General features: G+C 50.4%; 1 protein-coding gene and 1 long non-coding RNA gene across 3 annotated transcripts in view; one reads left to right on the top strand and one right to left on the bottom strand.

Moving 5' to 3' along the window:
• LOC121828051 (uncharacterized) overlaps positions 1-8940 on the bottom strand; it is a 34410-nt gene extending 25470 nt beyond the window's left edge. The window contains exon 1 of the long non-coding RNA XR_006070482.2: positions 8748-8940. This is a non-coding gene — a long non-coding RNA (uncharacterized LOC121828051). The remainder of the gene's footprint in view (positions 1-8747) is intronic.
• Positions 8210-19789, top strand: part of Grip2 (glutamate receptor interacting protein 2) — an 83342-nt gene continuing 71762 nt past the window's right edge. The window contains exon 1 of one of the 2 annotated variants that reach the window (XM_042273657.2): positions 8210-8393. In XM_042273657.2, the coding sequence (XP_042129591.1) occupies positions 8339-8393 (55 nt within the window). In that variant the 5' untranslated portion in view covers positions 8210-8338. The remainder of the gene's footprint in view (positions 8394-19789) is intronic. The other variant, XR_013050026.1, reaches the window with a different exon arrangement.

The raw sequence follows: 19789 nt of genomic DNA, 5'->3' as shown, positions 1-19789 counted from the left end.
GATAATGGACTGAAACCCTGAAACTGTAAGCCAGCCCCAATTAAATGCTTTGCTTTACAAGAGTTGCCATGGTCATGGTGTCTCTTCACCGCAGTAGAAACCCTAACGAAGACACAGCAGGCTCTCTATCCACTGAGTCAGCTCCCCAAGCCGTCTCCTCCTTACATTCTTACTATTCCGCATGGCAGAAGAGACTCTGCTCCCATTACCAAGCCTACTCCTGGCTCCAAGTACTTAAACTATTCACTGAACTAATTCCATTTCACACGAACCCTGCTTAATATTTGTTGGTCCTGCCTGTCTTGCTTGCTTCTTTTCTTTCCTTATCTGAAGGGAATTAAGAAGTAACTGTTGGGGCTGGAGAGATGGCTCAGAGGTTAAGAGCACCGACTGCTCTTCCAGAGGTCCTGAGTTCAATTCCCAGCACCCACATGGTGGTTTACAACCATCTGTAATGAGAACTGGCACCCTCTGCCACACAACAAATAAATAAATAAATAAATAAATAAATAAATAAATAAATAAATAAATAAGAAGTAACTGTTACTGCTTCGTGTGTCCTGTGTGAGGACATCGACTACACATTGTCTGCTACCTTAGTTGTTACTTTACTCGGATTCATTGGAGTCCAGTGCAAATCTGTACTTTTCCACATTTTGAACAATGCTGGAGCCCTAGACTATTTTAGTTTCATTTAAACTTTCCCCATTGCTGTCATGAGTTTGAACCCCAGAAAACATGTAACACTTTTTTTGTGTGTTTGTTTGAGACAGGGTTACCCTGTGTATTCCTGGCTGGCCTAGAATTTGCTCTGTAGACCAGGCTGACCTCAAACTCACCGTGACCGGCCCGCCTCTGCCTCCTGAGTTCTGGAATTAAAGTTGTGCACCATGATTGACATGATTTTCAAATATACAGTACATTGATATCTATAGTCACCCTGCTGTGCAATTGAATTCTTAAATTTGTTCCTCTATTTGATTCAAATTTCGTCTCTTAAAAAAAAACTTTTATTTTTATGTGTTTGAGTGTTTTGTCTGCATGCATGTCTTTGCACCACATGCGTGCAATGCCAGAGAAGGCCAGAAGAGGGCATCAGATCCCCTGGAACTGGAGTTACTGATGGTTGTGAGCTGCCTTGTGGGTCCTGGGAATTGAACCTAGGTCCTCTGCAAGAGCATCCAGTGCTCTTAACTGCCAGCCATCTCTCCAGCTCCCAATTTGTCTCTTTTAACTAAGATTCCTCAGTCCCGACATCCCAGCCCATGGCATCTACCGTTCTTCAAGTCTCTGCTCCTGGGGCCTTCATTTTGCAGATTCTACACACAAGTAAGATGCTTCTTTTGTGCCTACTTTGATTTTGAATTTTAGAAATTTTATATTTATGTTTTTAAATATGATTTCTCTTCCATTTATCCCACTTAAAAGTTGTTGTCTAGGGGGGCTGGAGAGATGGCTCAGAGGTTAAGAACACTGACTACTCTTCCAGAGGACCCAGGTTCAATTCCCAGCACCCACATGGCAGCTCACAACTGTCTGTAGCTTCAGTTCCAGGGGCTCCAACACTGTCACATGGGCAAAACACCAATATACATAAAACAAAAGTTTTAAAAGTTGATGTCTATTTTCCTCACTAATTTTGGAATTTTTTCGGTCATTATGGAAAATATTGGTTCTGTTCCATTTTATTTCTTCTTCTCTCCTGGGATCAGTCACATGAATAGCAGATGTTTTTCCTGGTCCCCAGGTTTCATTTCTGTGTTTTTCATTAGTTCCTTATACATAAACAGTTCTCTGCATATCTGTTGAAGAACTGTCTCCCTAGTCCACTAATCCTCTGCAGATATGTTTATTAATCTGTAAGCTCATGGATCAGGTTCTTGATGTCAGGGGATTTGAACATATTTTTGGTTCTTGAATCTGCATTGACGACTTCTTATAGATCCTGGTTCTCTGATGAAATTCTCCATCATGTCGCAGTCTCTCGAACGCGTTGCTCTCATCCATTTCCAAGCCTGTGCTTGATAACATTGTCTACAGCGACAATACTAAGCCTCTTGGTCTATTTCTACTGCTTTTTGTTTGTTTGTTTTTCTCTTCCCATCTTGCCTGTTGACTGGTACAAGCTGTCAAAAACTTGTTTTTAAAATGAAAATCAGGCCGGGCGGTGGTGGCGCACGCCTTTAATCCCAGCACTCGGGAGGCAGACACAGGCGGATCTCTGTGAGTTCGAGGCCAGCCTGGGCTACCAAGTGAGTTCCAGGAAAGGCGCAAAGCTACACAGAGAAACCCTGTCTCGAAAAACCAAAAAAAAAAAAAAAAAAAAAATGAAAATCAGATATTGTGCATGAAACACTGAAGAAGCTGGCTATTACCGTTCTCCCGAGAAGGGTGCCGTTTCCTGTGACTGTAGACACACCAAGGACATATCACTATTCAAATTAAGAATTGCATTGCGTAAAGCATGGTGCTGTATGTCTTTGATCCCGGCACTCTGGCAGCAGAATCAGGGTGGACCTCTATGAGTTCAAGGCCAGCCAGCTCTACATAGCAAGCTAGAGCCAGCTAGAGCTACAAAGTGAGATCCTGTCAAACATAAATTAGTTGATTAATTAAAAACTGAACTGACTTGAGTCTGGGCTGAAACTGCTATCAGTTTGGTCTTCCTTAGTTCCCCCCTGATTCCTGGGTCATAAACATCTGGTAGTCCCAACTGAAAGCCTAAACTACTTAGTAGTGAGGCCTCGCCACCTTACTGGGGTGTGCCCTCTGCTTTTGTCTCCCAAGTGTAATGAGGTTAAAAATCATGTCCTACTGCTTTTTTAGGGGGTGACAGATGTGCAATCAAACTCAAGGCCTTTCACATGCTAGGAACTTGTACTGCTATTGAGTCACACCCCCAGCCCTTGGTTTTCTGAGACAGGGTCTCATTATTTAGCTCAGGTTGGCCTCAAACATGCAATGCTGCTGCCTCTTCATCTCCAAGATTGGGATTAGAGGTTTAAACTACCATGCCTGTCATTCCTGCTGCTTTTTAAGAAGATTTCTATTTTTTTTTGTCCCCTTTTCCTACAAGGCTTCAGAATTGGCAAACATCTGGAAGGAGCAACAGTTAGTTCATCCATACATACCTTCTTTTCTCAGATTCTTCCCAGAGTTCCTATCTATGCCTGGAAGTCCCGCCTATCCTCTCCTGCCTAGCTATTGGACATTCAGCTCTTTATCAAACCAATCAGAAGGTGCCTTAGGCAGGTGAGGTAAAATAGCAACACATCTTCACACCGTGTGGTCAAATACCCTGCAACAGTTCTTTCTGGATCTGGGCACACGGAATGCCTCTGCAAATGTTCCCAACCCCTTACATACTTTTGTCAGAGCCATACTGCAAGGTTGGGAAAGAGGGAGCTATGCTCTCTACTCCCAAGGTGGGTAAACTGAGGTTCAAAGAGATGCAGTGATTTGTCTGGGGTTGTGTAGCAGGTGAGCTGATCTGTCGGCATGCTGGCTCATGAGAGCAAAAACTTTGGTCCAGTCACTGATGTACTCTAACATGGAATATGGTGGCTCACACTTAGTAGTGGTGCTCAATAAGCATCCGCATAGTGAATGTATGAGATGATGATATGGGATTTGGGCCCTGGTTATGTGACCGCAAAGCCTTGGCTCTTTTGAACGCTCAGCACTGTCTCCAGTGAGACCAACAGAAAGATGTGGGTTGTGTTTCAGAAGGCGAAGGGCATGTAAGCATGTAGAATGCCAACTGTGTGGTGGCAATCATCAGGAAAGAATGAGGAACAGCTAGGAACAATGGGGAGGCCGGGCCACACTCAGTTCCATGTGGCGCCTTGCACAGGAGCTGCAGTGAGAGCACAAAGGCTGCTGGGAGCCTGCTGAGTCCTGCAGTAATTGCAGAGCAACTGTGAGTGCTGACTGCAGGTATCCTCACCCAGAAGGCCGGCCTGTGCTAGGGCGATTGCTTTTGCCCAGGCTTCTCTGAACTTCTGGTCTTTTTGTGGGCAAAATAGTTTGGAAGTGCACACCCCAAAATAGGCACATGGCTATAAATTGAACACATACGCTGTCGTCAATTCATGTCAAATACAAGGAAATCTCCCTGTTCGATTTTTACATTAAAGAAGATAACTAGCAACAGTGCCTTCCTCTGTCCCAGTGTTATGTCTCAGCCCCGTCTGCCCCCCATCACCAGGCCCAATTCTGTCTACCCCCACCAAAGGTTGACATATTCCCAAACTCTAGTCAGTGTTTGGAGCTCTAGAGTACCTGCCCCTGGTCACCCAGAGCCAAGTCCCTCCCTTGGCTCCCCAGAGAACCCTGGCTAGAAGGCCTGGAAGCCAGACTGGGCCCAGGGTCTGTGTCCTCTTGGAACTGACCTTGGCTGAGTCTGGTCCCTGTCTGTAGCCGGTTATGAAGCTGTCACCAGCCTTCTGACAAGCTGCTCAGAAGCCCGGGTTATGTAGGATGGGGATGCGTACCATGTAGCAGGCATGCCAGCTGCATGGGCTGGGCACACTGGAGTACCACTGAGGTACTAAGCAGGCTTTTTGATCAGCTGGTCCCTGGCAGCCTTCTCCCTGTGGCTACTGTTCTTCCGGGTACACTTCCATGGTGCCTTCTCTATGAGGCTGACAGCAGACGCTTTATTCATGTGAACTCATTCAGCCTTCATGCCAACCCCTGCAGGCAGGGAGAAGTTTACCCCTCTTTTTCAGAGGAGAGGACTGAGGCCAAATTAGAAAGTCACCAGAGGCCAGGTCCCAGTTTGGAGGACAGGAAGCGCATTGCCCCATTACTTTTCCTTGCATTTCTGTTCCTCTGAGTGCAACTTATGTCATAACTGAGATGTTTCTGGGTGTCCTGGGCTGCTGTTCTTCCTGCCCCATTACTCTGTGCATTGCAGTGTGTGTGTGTGGGGGGCGGGGGGCGGTTCTATTCACAGAAACCCACTGTATGTCAGAAGTATCCTAGGTTGAGAGCTCCTGGAACACCCTGGCCTGCTATGGGATGGTCTGTATGGCAAATGTGTTGCTCTGATTGGTCAATAAATAAAACACTGATTGGCCAGTGGCTAGGCAGGAAGTATAGGAGGGACTAGCAGAGAGGAGAAAAGTAAGAACAGGAAGGTAGAAGCAGGATGTGAAGATGCTGGTAAGCCATGAGCCACATGGCAAGGTATAGATTTATGGAAATGGATTAATATAAGATATAAGAACAGTTAGCAAGAAGCCTGCCATGGCCATACAGTTTGTAAGCAATATAAGTCTCTGTATTTACTTGGTTGGGTCTTAGCGGCTGTGGGACTGGCGGGTAACAAAGATTTGTCCTGACTGTGGGCAAGGCAGGAAAACTCGAGCTACACTGGCCTGTGGCCCATGATAGTCCAGCTGCAGCTTGCTGCAGATCTCACGTCATTCCTCTCATGGTCGGGACTGACGAGAACTGAGTACCTTATCATGTCTGGTTGTCTAGAGCAAAGAACAAAATAGATTACTTTTTTTTTTTCAAGACAAGATTTCTCTGTGTAGCTTTAGAGCCTGTCCTGAACTTGCTCTGTAGCCCAGGCTGGCCTCAAACTCACCGAGATCCACCTGTCTCTGCCTCCTGAGTACTGGGATTAAAGATGTGCATCACCAGGCCCGGCATAGATTACTCTTTTTACAGAATAATATATGTCATTTTCACAGCATCACCAAGTCAAGGAGTCCTGAGTCAGCCCATCCTAACTCATAGGCCATCTGTGTATGATCATCCTGCTGTCATTTGGATCTTGAGTGACCCTCCTCCACCCCCACCCCACCCCCACAAAGACTCATGTTTTAAAGGTTTGGTCCCCAGGGTGGCATTCATAGGAAGTGGAAAGACTTCAAAGGGGCTGAGTCCAGAGGTCTTCAGATCATTAGAAGCATGCTATCTCAGGGGCTAACCTGGGTCCTGCTTCCCACCCTTCACTCTCTTCCCTCCTAGCCTTGAGAGCTCCTGCTAAGATGTGTACCACCACAGGCCCCAACACAGCCCAGCCGGATGCTCATGGCTGAACCTTCCAAACCTATGAGTCAAACCCAACATTTTCTCTTGAAAAGTTGAAGACTTCAGCTGTGTTGGCGTAACAGGAAGCTGACTAGCCTATCTCCCAAACTGGGGAGGGAGCAGTCCTTTCCCAAGCCTCCTTCGAGGACCCATTCCCGCAAAAGTTGCGAATGCCAGGAACCAGCAAGGGAAGTCTGCAGAGGATCCCAGCTGTCATGCACTTTGTCCCACCTTTCCTATCTTCCTAGAACTGTCGTACCTCCTCTGGGCCCAAATTCCTGCCTACAGAATTCACAACCGTGACAAGATGGCTATTTTATACGGCACTCAGTGGCCTATTCAGCACCCACGTGTCACTGAAGCCACTCCCCGCACAGGCTGTTTCTTCATCCTGCTCCTGCCAACTGTACAGCACCCTGAGTGTCCCTGCCTCTTCCGGGGCCCCTGTCTGAACATGGCCGTTTGTACCTCTTCCATCAGCAAATCTACCCCATCCTCCTTGGCACTTGGGCACTCCAGCCATAGAGACCATCATTCTGGGCACAGATGGGAGAAGCCGCTGTCCTGTCGCAGGGAGACTCACTCCCCTCTTGGGTACACAGCTACCCAGGGGTACTCACTCTCAGGTGGGAGACACAGCCATGAGGCCTCGTTCTGTGGAGTTCACTTTGCAAACTTGAGTTTGCCTCAGGCCCTGCTGACCGAAGCCTTTAGTGGTTCAAAATGAATACCAGGCTGTGATGAGATCCATCAAGGGTTGTTAGGAGCACAAATAAATGACAAAGCGCGTATGTCACTTGGTGGGTTGTACTTGACTGGGGTGCTTTGGGGCTGAGCAGACCTGGATTTAAATGTCAGTTCGGTTAGCTCCTGGCTGTGTGGCCTTGAGCAGTGTGCTTAACCTTTCTGAGCCCTAGTATCTTCCTTTGCCAAAAGGGCGATTACAGCAGTCATGCGCGAAGGTTGAGGATCAGACACCACACTCTTCTTTCAAAGGCAATACTTTCCAAGGCCCAAGTTTGAATGGCTGGGTTGATAGGATCAAGTTCCTGGTTCTACTGTGCAGTTTCCCTTCTAAAACACAAGCTCATGTTCCAGCCTGACTTGACTGCTGGGACATTATGGTGTTCTCCGATTTGTAGGTTCAGAGAGTAGGGGAGGCTCAGAGAGATTAGCGATTTCCTCACAGACCACACAGTTGAGTTCTGACAGACCTAGGCTCCAAGTAGAAGCTACTCACCTTCCCATCACTCCACGGGATAGGCTGCTCTGTGCAGGCTCCCTCTCTATTGACCAGAGAGACCCTCCTGTACCCTTCATCTCCACTGATGACACACGCCTGACTCTAAACTGTTCCTCAGAGCTGAGATCGCCTGAGCTCAATGGCTGGCAACTTGGCTGTGTGGAACCATCTCTAGGTACAGAGTCAAACCGAGCAGACACCCTTCCATGCCCCCCAGATCCAGCCTTTGCAAGCTTCTTCAGACAAGCTCCATCCTTCGTGAGCCTCTCTGGCCTTACCTGCAGGATGCAAGCCTCAGGCTTCCTTCTAGAACAGGAGGGACCCTGGCCTCAGGGCTGTGTCCTGGATGACTTTTGTCTGTCACAAGTAAGGCTGGAGGACATTAATTCATTTAGCAGTCGGCCACTTATTCCCTTCATTAATTTCCTCACTGATTATTTTTTTTTACCTCATTCATTTATTCAGTCAACCATTTATTCACACCCCTTTAGTCTATTATCCACTTGTTCATTTATTCGCCCATCCATTCATTTCTTACTAACCCATTCATTCCTCGTGCATGCATTCATTTATTCACCCTTGCATTCATTCGTTTACTTTTTAATCCATTTATTCATGATGCAATCAGGCATTCATCCTTGCGTTCATCTATTCATTCCTTTACTTACTGATCTATTCATTCATTTATTCATCCATGCACATATGCATACATTCCCCCACGCATTCGTTCATTCATGAATCCTTGAGTGCAGAGCGCTGGGGCGGGAGGCCGGCGCTGGCAGGTTGCGGGTGCGAGGCCCTCCTCCTCCGGGCGCCCCTCCCGCCCGACTCCCGCGCCGCGCCGCCCCGCCCCGCCCCCGCCGGGAAAGCGCGCGCTCTCGGGGAGCCGCTGCTCAGCCGCGGGCGGGCGCGGGAGCTGGAGCGGAGCCGGCGGCATCTCCGGAGCCGGCCGCCCATGCCCCGCGCGCTGGGCCCGCGGCCTCCGGAGCGCTGCGCTGCGCCCGGCCCGGCGGGGGCAAGGCCGGGTGGAGCCGCCCGGTGGCTGCGGGGATGCGGGGCTGGCGCAGGAACCTCGCGTTCTGCCTGCAGCGGCTGCCGGACGAAGGTAGGACGCGGGTGCGGAGGGGCCGGACGTCCCTGGGGCCGGAGGGTCACCGCGGGACGCGCGCTTTGCCCAGAGCTCGACAGGACCGCGGTGCGCACAGCCGCAGCGGAGCCGGGCCATTAGCTGCCACGTGCCTCCTCCTCCGCGCCGCCCGCGGGGCCTGGAGGGCAGGGACCCCGATTCCTCAGAGCTCGGCGCCCAACTTTCCTGCGCACACCCGGCTTGCGACGCTGCGCGCACCCGGAGCCCTCAGCCGCCCAAGTTACAAAGAGACTGACGCGGATGAGGGTCCCTGACCGGATTCCCCTGCCGCAGCGCTGCGACGCGGCACCTCCAGGCTGCCCCTCCCCTTACCTGTTGTCTGCACCGCCCGCAGGGTAGAGGATGAGGGTAAAGCGACAGTGGGAGGACCCGCGCCGGGCTGTCACCGCCAAGCAAAGTTTGGGTTTGATGCTAATTAGGAATTGCTAGGGCCGCGAGTCCCGGACCGAGCGAGTCAGAAGGCGGCTGCCACCACCACCACCACCCCCAGCCCCCATAGCTCACATTTGAGGACGACACTGGGTGGCACGGGCGCTGCCTCACACCTGCCCCTGCCTTTAACCTTCACAACCACCTCTCGGGGGCGCTGTGGTTCTTTCCACTTTACAGGTGAGAATGGCCTCAGAGAGGTGAAGCCCGGTTCCCAAGGTCACACAGCCCGGAAGTGGGGAGAGTTGAGATGTGAACTTAAAAAAAAAAAAATCTATGAGACCCAAAAGCTTTAGGTGGCTTTCTCCCCCCCCCTCCAAGTTGAGTCTCGCACAGCTTCGTGGGAAAGGATCCATTTCTGACGCTGGTTGGGGAGGAGGGGGCCTGGGGAACTGGTCCTGCCCATCTGTTCTGCTTAGACCCCCTTCAAGCCTGAGCTGGGGTCTTACGGGGCTCGCACTGAGAAGCTGAGCGGCAGACCTGGCACCGTAGGGACACAGAAGGGGCAGTTTCTTGCCTAGGGCAAAGGAGGTAGGGTGGTCCGCTGGGGGTATGAAGTGCCTTCAGGGGGTCAGCGAACCAAGAAGGAGCTCTAGCTCAGCCAGGTGCACACCGCCCACCTTTGGACAGATAGGGGCTTTCTGGAAACAGAGCCACTTTGACTGAGTCGCCCTCGTTCTAAGGCCTTAGTCCTGCCCAGACGCCTAGCCCAGATCCAGCTTTGAAGTGGAGGGCTGTACTGTCCTGTGGGGAAAGCGAGGCTCTCTCTCTTGTTCAGCTCTCCTGCTCTATGCGCCGCACACAGGCCTGTGGCATGCATGAGTCACATGGCAGGTGTACATAGGGTACCATGTGAGTCACAGTACAGGGTATGTACATGTATGTACAGGTGGGTAGCATGTATGAGACACATATGGGGTGCCTATGAGGCCTGTGACACCAGTGAGGGATGGGGGTCAGAGACACTTGTGACAGCTTTGCCTGCCATGGGTGCCATCTGTTGGGGGAAGGCCACTCCCTGGTGACAGGCAGAACTCAGCCTTTGAGTATTTCCTGGAAAATCTTAGTTGGGAATTGATCCTTGACCTCAGCGCTCCAACAGAGGGTGGCGGGTGCAGCCATCTTGAGGCAGGAAATTACTATTTTCAATAGACAAAAATCTCTGGCTTTCTCTGGAAATTGGTTCCTGTGGGCCTGCCACTGATGAGAGGCTCTGAGATGTGGGTCCCACTGGACAAGGGCTGGGTGGTGGGAGGTCGCTAAGCTGAGGACAAAACACAGAGACAGGGCTCCCGTGGTCTCTCAGAGGGGAGCTTTACCCAGACAAAGGGATGTTTTGAACAACACTGACTCCTCTGGGTACCATGCTGGGTAATGTAAGGCCTTGGGGAAGAGGAGCGGGCTTGGGGACCAGACTCAAGTCTAATACCTCTATCCTAGTTTGCTTAACTATTCCGTGATAAACACCATAACCAAAAGCACCTGAAGGAGGAAAATAGTTTATTTTGCTTATAAGTCACAGTCCATTATAGTGGGAAGCCAGGGCAGAGCTCAAGGCAGGAATCTAGAGGCAGGAACTGACAGACCATGAAGGACTGCTGCTTCTTGACTTGTTCCCTGGCTCATGTTTAGTTGGCCTTCTAAAATATAGTCCATGGCTCAGTGGTTAAGAGCATTGGCTGCTCTTCCAGAGGTCCTGAGTTCAATTCCCAGCAATCACATGGTGGCTCACAACCATCTGTTATGGGATCTGATTCCCTCTTTCCGTGTGCATGAAGGCAGGTCACTCATATACATAAAATAAATAGAAAAAAAATATAATCCAAGCCTACCTGCCTAGGGACCTTACTGCTCACAATGGGCTGGGTCCTCCAGCACTAGCAGTCAATAAATTCCCCCACAGCATGCCCATAGAGGCAATTACTTCATGGAGGTTCTCTTTTCCAGGTGACTTTAGGTTTGTGTCAAATTGACAGCTGAAGCTAACTATGACAGCTTCTCTAAGTGCCAACTGGGTGACCTTGGGCATGCTAATCTCCCCCCTTCCTTTTTGCATTGCTAAACATTGAACTCATGTATGCTAGGTAAGCTCTTCACTCTGTTTTGGAACTTAGGTTTTTTGTTTTTTATCCCACCCTGCAGGTGTCATGAAGAGTCCCTGCTGTCCTGTCTTAGTGTAGGGACTAGCACACAGTAGGAGGTCTTTCTTCCTGATGGTTACAGCTGATCTGACCTTAGATTTGGGGAAACAACACAATTTGTAGAGAGCTCAGGACCCAGTGTGGATTTTGTGTTGAGTAGCCTGTGCAAGGCGATCCATTGCTACGATTTGGGGGAGTCGGTGGTGTGGCTGATTGATCCGCTGCCTTGCACTCTGAGGCTGGCTTAAAGTGATAGGACTACTCAGCACCATTTTTGGAACCTGGAGCAGTAACCAGGTTCTTGGAAGAGGGAAACACATGGCCATGCAGTTGCAGGGAGCGTTCTGTGATTCTTGCTTCAAAACTCTCTCTGTCTCTCTGTCTCTCTCTCTCTCTCACACTGTGTGTGTGTGTGTGTGTGTGTGTGTGTGTGTGTGTGTGTGTGTGTGAGAGAGAGAGAGAGAGAGAGAGAGAGAGAGAGAGATGCTCCAGTGAACCTTCACCTTGACCTTCATGCTCCTATACAGTGACACATTCTCTTCCATTTATTGCAGCAAATGCTTCATGAAAGACCCCACCACCACCACACACACAGACATATATACACATGAACCAGTGACTGTATGGTTAGAAAAAATAAAAGCAGGTCTTTAGCTGAAAGTTGCTCCAGTCTGCCAGAGAGGCAACAGACATCCAAAGTGCCCAGTGCTTGGAGGACGCTACTGAGAGATAAGAGACTCTGCAATCCAACTGCGATGGTCAACTGCCGGCCCGCAGCATCTTCCCAGGGTTGGCCTGATTTGGGCTGTCCTTTGCCGGTCCTTCCTGCTCTATGACAGACTTTTGGAATGTTAGCCAGGGGAGTATCAGAAGTCATCATGCTCTATTCTCTCCAAAGAGATGAGGAATGAAGGAGCCGCCGCCAGTATGTCTAGAGCCCTGCTCTGGGTGCGGAGGGTCCCACCGTGAACAAAGAAAGACAGGGAGAGATAAAGAAGTGTCCAAGTCAGTGTGAAAGGGACAGCTTCAGAATCTTCCCTGAAGTGAGCTGACTCGTGGGGGAGATATACTGCAAAGTCCCAGGGAAAGGGATTTCTTCAGGAAGGGCACATGTGGCCAACGAAGGTGACTTCAGTTGCCTGAAGAATAAGAAGGCCCAGCAGCTCAGCAGTGATTTGGGCCAAGAGCAGCAGGTGCAAAGAAAAGTATGGGTGTTCAGGGGTCGTGTATGTTGGACAGTGTGACTTGAAGACAGGAAAGGAGGCAAGAGGACAGAGATGAGCTGTAAGGCTGAAGGAGCCCAGATCTTGAGATGCAAGGTATCTAGCCCCTATGGCAGGGACTTTTTGGTGAGCGCCTTGGGAGGACTTAACCCCGGACTTGGGCTGACTCCACAGATCCTGAGTAGTGTGAATAGCAGCTGGGAGAGACATCCCAAACAGAGGTTTGACACAGTACAGGGCAGATGTGGCGAAGCAGTGAGGGTAGAGGCGCCTACAACAGGCCCGAGGCGGCTCCCGGAGCTGTCCAGGGTGCTGACAGGCGCGTGCCAACTGTCTGGAATTACAGGCTGTTAGGATGGCATGCAAGTGTGTGTGCACGCACACGCCTGTGTCCTGTGGTACCCAGTTAGCTGATGTGTCCCTGTGTCGGTTACCTAGGAGACAACGGGAAAGATGATAGGATGGAATGTGATTGGCTACTCACTCCTGCTGCTCATCTCTCTGTCAGACCCGCAGGCAGGGGTTACAAATGGTCCTTGTGGGCATGCCAAATGCCGGAGAGAGCCTTGGATGCTCACAGCCCCAGGCCCTGGGTGAGTGTGGCTACCAGTGCGTGCCATGCACTCAGCTTGAACAAAGCGGCATCTGGAGCTGATGGACGTCCTGCTGTGAAACATCTGCTCAGGGCTTTAAATCAGGTAGCGGGGACCCGATAAATTTAAGAAGAACTAGCCAGACTCAGGAAGGGATCTTTTGTTTGGTTTTAATAACTGTAATGTCAACACACAATCTGATTTTAAATGCCTCCTTGGGCCTCCAAAAATGCAAATAAGGCTTTGAACGGCGGAAGTTATTTCCCATGACGAGGCGGGTGATGTCAGTGAGTGGCTGCCCCGCCTCCACCTGGCCCGTTGGGTGGTGTGAAGCTATGATTGGGCTTTTCCTTCCCTCCCCGTCTTTAGAACATTTCATTTTCCTCTACATTGTGAGTGGAGGGACATAAGATCCACATTTTGCTTAGAAAGGTGTTAGGGGGAACAAAGATGTGTGCCACCTTTCCATAGCAGTCAGGGGTGGGGGTGGGCAATCATTTAAGCAACCCGAACAGACAAAAGAAAACAAAACAGAAATCAGCTCTGAGACCACAGAAGGTTAGCCCTGTCCGTCTTTTCTCCCAGTGCGTGCTTCAGACTTGGCAAGTGATGCAGCCCGGAAGGAAGGCAGCAAAGTCCCCTCGTGTTCCCAGCTTCTATGTCCTAAGCTCAAGTTTTTGTGTGCCCAGAACGAGACTTCTCAGCATCTTCCTGATTTTTAGTGAGAACAATAACAAAAAAAAAAAAAAAAAAAAAAAAAAAAAAATTCTCCCATAGAGCCAGCGTGGTTTTATTCACAGCACTTTCATTTCCATGCCTTTATTCCCAGCACTTGGGAGGCAAAAGGAAACAGATCTCTGTGGTTTGGAGGCCAGCCTGGCCTACATATGGAGCTCCAGACCAGCCAAGATTCTATAGCATAGCGAGACTGTCCGTCCTCTGCCATCTCCTCAGTTCCTTCTTCACTACCCATGTCATCCCTCCTCTCAGCCTGTCTGATGGGCTCCATTGGAACAGCACATATGGGTGGCTCCCATTGTTTAAACATCACCCCTGGGGCCCAGGACTTACTCAGAGGTAAGGCAGAGCCCACAAGAGGAGCAAAGGGAGCCCAGGACTTCTGCAGTCTCTGTCGCCTCCGTCAGACCGTCCTTCCGTCCAGGGTCCCTTTCCGACCACCCATCTGACACAGCAGCCCTTCACCTTACAACTTCCTCCCTGCCACCCCCTAAGGGGCTGACTTCTGTTACCCACCTTTCCTGCTGGTATATGTCATGCCAGCCGCCATCATGTCTGCCGTCCACTCTGAGATACTCAGCTGCTTCTTAATGACACACACGAGGGAAGGCAGAGGAACCACCTCCAGGGAGCTCCTGTGGTGAGCCAGGGCCTGGGCATCCTTCCTCACATTCTTCCTGTGAGGTGATGCCTGCAGGGAGGACAGTGAAGCTGGAGGAGGGAGACCCCCTGGTCTGGGCATCCCCGTTAAGTTGAGTGCTCTTCCCAGCCTTGTGCAGCCCCTCCCCAGCCCTGCTCTAACCTCTAGTCTAGACTACCGCCTGGGGGGGGGGCGGGGCTTCAGTCCCAGCCGGGGTCCTGAAGCTGTGGGACCTCTGAGCCTCCCCTGTCTTCTCCGTAAAGTGGGAGCATGAACAGCCCCCAGGCAGAGGAGTGGTGAGGAGCCAGAGAGATGAAGGTAGGGGGGAGGGTCCTTGTGGGATAGTAGCAGAGAAATGAAGTCAGAGCCTCGTTAGGGAGAGCAGAGCAGGACCAAGTGTCCTTCTGTACCCCAGGGCCACAAGCTTGAGAGACAGAGACCAATCAATGAGTGCTTCTATGTTGGAATGGGATAAAATCATGCTCTTCCTTCTTTAAAATTTATAATTAATTAAAACAAACTCTCTCTCTCTCTCTCTCTCTCTCTCTCTCTGTGTGTGTGTGTGTGTGTGTGTGTGTGCGCGTGCGCGCGCGCACGCACGTGTATCACATGAGTGCTGGGACCCATGGAGGGATCCCCCTGGAGCTGGAGTTGCAGACAGTTGTAAGCTGCCTGATACAGGTTGTGGGACTCACACTATAGTCCTCTGCAAGAGCAGCCAGTGCTCTTGTCCACTGAGCCAGCTCTCCAGCCCCATATACTTTTTAAAATAGATAATTAAAATAATCTTAAGCAGAAACTCCTTGTTTCTTATGAAAAAGTGAATAAAATATTCTGAAAGAAGTAAAAACATTAAAAGAAGAAGAAGAAAAAGAAGAAGAAGAAAGAGTGCCTCAAGCCAGACAGCTCCTATGGCTACTTGATTAGCCCATCTGGGCCTCAGTTTCCTCCTCAGGAAAATGAACAGATAACCCTCCCCAAGGAGGTGACATGTGGATACAGTGAATAAAGCAGAAGAGGAAATTGTTTGGAAACCACAGACCAATCCTGTGGAGCCTTTAGGACAGTGGGCAGGAGGGGGTGGTGCTGTCAGGTGACCCTGGAGCAGGGACCAGGTGAGAGGAGGCTAAGCAGCGGTGGCTTCCGGGTGTGCCGTGGCTCCTGGGTGTGCCGTGGCTCCTAGGTATGCCGTGGCACTCAGGTGTGCCGTGGCTCCCGGGTGTGCCGTGGCTCTTGGGTGTTCCGTGGCTCCCGGGTGTGCCGTGGCTCTTGGGTGTGCTGTACACCGTGCTCTGTGTACTTTACAGATTAACTATTAGTTTTCATAGCAACCCTATGAAGCAAGAACTTGTGTTGGCTTTTTTGGCAGTGCTGGGATGGAAGCCAGGGCTTTGCAGAGGCAGGCAAGTGCGCTACCACTTGGCAACCTCCTCAGGCTTTTTGGTACAATGAGACAGGGTCTCATGGTGTAGCTGGCCTTGAAATCTCAATTCTCTTGCCTCAGCCTTCCAAGTGCTGAGATTACAAGCATGCAACGTCATGCCTGGCTGAGAGAGGCACTGTTTTCACTTCCTATTTGTCAGATGAGGAAACTGAGGCAGAAAGGTTGAGTGACTTCCGTGGGTGCGTACAATGAAGAGCAGGTCTGGGCCTGAACCCAGGCTGCTGAGCCCAGGTTCTGTTTTGTACCACACCGCTTTCCCCAAGGTGTCCTTTAGATGTGTGCATCCTGTCCTAGAGGGCCTTTCCTGGCTTGGGGATGGACTCCCCTCCCCAGGACTGTGGCCTGTAGAGCCTGATCCCAGGACAGGGAGTCCTACCTGTCTGGCTGGACTCTAAAACAAGAAGGTGACCCACCAGGCCAGAAGAACAAAAATGGTGATGCCGGCTACAAGGCAGGGCTTGTTTGACTCTCTGTGGCTGGAAATACCAGTGGCTAACTTAAAATGGGAGGAGAGAGTTCACAGCATTCTCCTTCAAAAACAGGGCACATGTCTTTGAACTTGCACTCCTGCTGTCCTTAGGGAGGTCCCTAGGGAGGTCTATTACCACACTCCCCTCCCAGCCCGATCAGCCGCCTCCCACCTGCTCAGCTAACAGCGCTGTAGAGGAATTTGGACTTCATTCTTGCTCAGACCCTTGAGAGGTTTTCAGGTGGGAGTGTGGCGTCTTCAGAAGGCTCCCACTGGCTGCTGGAGGGCCGAGCAACTAAGCAGACTTAGGGAGAACACTGAAGTCACATTCTTCCCTCCTCACCACGGCCTTGCCAGACTGAGCTATCGACTTATTATCAGTTGAGGAAATAGAAACTCCAAAGGTCAGTTTCACAAGGGAAACAAACTGAAAAAAACTGGAACCAAAAAAGTAAAAAAGTGTTTGTGACACAAGAAACCACAGACAAGGTTCAGGCTGCCCCCTCCCCCACCCCCTAGGCTAGGAAGAACTACTCACGGCACAGGACACTGGCAGATGATAATATCCTGAGTGCAGAAAGATCCCTCCAATGAAAAGAGATAAGAAATCTAGGCAGTGGTGGAATCTGCACAGGGAGTTATTAGCAGCAATGGCCGGGGTGAAGAAGAAAGATGGCCGCCGCCACATCATCTTTGGTAATTGTTACGGTAGCATGGGGGAGACACCCACAGAGACAATAGCACAACATCAATTTTCTTAAAGGCTTGTGTTTTTTTAAGGTTTTATTTATGTGTGTAAGTGTTTTGCCTGCAGGTATGTCTGTGTACCATGTGCATACGGTGCCCTCAGAGACCAGAAGAGGGCATCAGATCCCCCAGAACTGGAGTTACTGACAATTAATTGTGAGCCATGTGAACTGAACTCTGCAAGAGTAGCTAATGTTCTTAACCTCTCCAAACCCATAAGATCAAGTTTAATATTTTGTTTATTATTGTGTGCATGTAAGAACGCATGCCAAAGCACATATGTAGGCCAGAGGACAACTCTGGGCAGTCAGTTCTTGCCTTCTGCCTTTACATGGGTTCCAGGAGTGGAACACAGGCCATCTGGCTTGCACTGTTAGGTGGCAAGGACCCTTACCCACTGAACCATCTTGATAGCCCCAGCACAATGTCAATTTTAAGAGGAAATGTAAAAATTCATAGTAGCTAGTGTTGACAAGACCCCAGGGAAAGCAGGTATTGATGTTACAGTCAGCAGAACCATGTTGGAGGGAATTGAACAGTTACCTGCTAATCTAGAACGTGCTAACATCCTTTGGTCCTCCCTTCCTTTCCAAAGTATTCTAGAGAACTCTCTAGCACAGGGGATGGGATGAGGAGATCTGTTTCCATGTGTCTTAGTTTCTTGTCCAGTTGCTGTGATACAATACTCTGCACCAAACCACGTCCTTCCGTCTCCTCCGCTGGGGAGCCACCGTTAACCATGTCTAGCGTGCCCTTCTGGAAGTTCCTTTACCTTGGTAGGGCACTGTTGATGCTTTCTTTCCCTGCCTCTCCATCAGTGCCGGCATGCCATCCCACGCTTCTGCACCCTGCTGTCAGATCTGCTGTGCACAGAGCCGGCTAAAGCGAGATAGTGCACCTTTGGGGCTGGGTGCGGTGGCGCACGCCTTCGATCCCAGCACTCAGGAGGCAGAGGCAAGTGGATCTCCGTGAGTTTGGGGCCAGCCTGGGCTACAGCGGGAGTTCCAGGACAGTCAGGGAGACATAGAGAGACCTTGTCTCAAAACAAACAAACAAACAAACAAACAAACACAACCCATGAGCCAGGGCACCTTTGAGAGTGCACGGGGTGATCTGCATCCCACTCCAGCTTAAGCAACAGAACCACAGTACCACATAGCTCTCTAAAGGCTAGTCAACCTTGCCTCTTTTTATTTTTTAATTTTTATTTAAAAATTGTTTTCACGAACTATATTTTGATCATATTTTCCCCTTCACAACTCCTCCCTATCCACCCAATCAAATAAACAAAAAAATGAAAGTCAGAGCAAACTAAAAAAAAATAAAACTAATTAAGACAAAAATACCAAAACAAAACACAACCCAAAACGAGCACAAAAAGAACATGGAGTCTGTTCTGTGTGAGCCAACTGCTCCTGGGCAGGGACCTGCCCTGGAGGGTGGCTGATAGGACCAGTGACAGTCCATGAAGCTGTCCTGCCTCCTAAGAGTGATTTATCTGTTAGGAGGAGGACTCTTGTGCAGTTCAAAGTCCCTGGTTTGGATCCCCTTTGGCTAGTTGCTCAGCAAGGTGGGTACCTCAGGCCCAGAGGAGGGGGATGCAGACAGTGAGATGGGCTGGTGTGGAAGGCACTGGCGCTTCCTGCTGGGAATGTCTAGAGCTGGGAAATCCCATCTGGCAGACAGCCATCCAAACAGCCACCCTTCAACCAAATGAACTACTGCTTCCCCCTTCCTGTCCTGGGAGGTAATTTATCCCAGGGTGAGGAATGAATTCTCCCATGATGCCTCCCTGCCAGAGACCCTGCAGCCTGAGATTTACAGCTTGCCTTCTGTGCAGAAGGCTAGGCTCCAGATTGATATCAGGGGTACAGAGTAGCGGCTTGGGGTTGGTGAAGTCTTGGATGGCAGGCAGCAGGGGCAACAGTATTTCACCGTGAGGCTGGGCCAGGCTGTAAATCAGCAGGCTGAGGCCACCTCCCCACAGTCATGCAAAGGGGCCGAGGGAGACCGTGCCTGTGGACAGCACTTAAGACCACCCTCAGAAGCCACTTGGTTTGACTCTCTTGGGTTCTAGGTGGGGAAGTGGGGTACTGAGGAGAGGAGCAGTAGCCAGGGTCCTTTGAGTGGATCCTTCAGCTGTTTTTTTTTTCTTCCAAGCCAAAACCAGCTGAGCCACAGAGCTCACTCAGAATAATTGGTTTTGGGTGTTTTGAGACAGGGTCTCACTATATAGCACTGGCTGACCTGGAACTCACTGTGGAGTCCAGGCTGGCCTCAAACTCACAGAGATCTGCCTGCTTCTGCTTTCCAGATGTTGGGGTTAAAGTCGGGTCACCATGCATGGCCAGCTCTAGGTCAAGAGCCAGTGGTTTGCTGGGGCCGTAACAGTGGCTAAGAGCTTGGTGCACCCTGCCTGCCCAGCAGGAACGCACAGGCTCAGCTTGTCTGCTAGGGGTTGGTGGAGACACATCCATGACAGGAAGGTGGAAAAGAATATCCAAGGCTTTGGTTGGCATTTGATTTTCTGTTTCTGGGTATTATACATGACACATTATGGAGAGATATGCGGCTAATTAATAACATAACACGTACCTGGGACTGCGGAAGCATCACAGATATCTTTTTACAGGGGAGGGTTTGAAGCTGAAAAGGTTGGGGGACCATTCTCTGCCTGCCTGTAGGACCTGGGATCTTAGAAGGTGGAAGATGGGGCTGACAGGGGATGGATGGCTCAGTTCTTGCAGAGGACCTGGGTTGTGTTCCCAGCCTCAATGTCATTGTCGGGAGAAGTGGCTAGCTGTGGCGCCTATTAGCATACCAAAGCGAATGCTAGCCTCCAGGCTTTCTCAGGGTCACAGCTACCCTGGTGCTGCTCAGCTCCCCTCACCCCACCCCTACCCTAAACTCCAACTCATGGGCTTCCCTTC

This window comes from Peromyscus maniculatus, chromosome 3 (assembly GCF_049852395.1).
Source record: "Peromyscus maniculatus bairdii isolate BWxNUB_F1_BW_parent chromosome 3, HU_Pman_BW_mat_3.1, whole genome shotgun sequence".
NCBI lineage: Eukaryota > Metazoa > Chordata > Mammalia > Rodentia > Cricetidae > Peromyscus > Peromyscus maniculatus.
The sequence above is the reverse complement of the archived record's forward strand: the minus strand, read 5'-3'. Positions and strand labels throughout refer to the sequence as shown.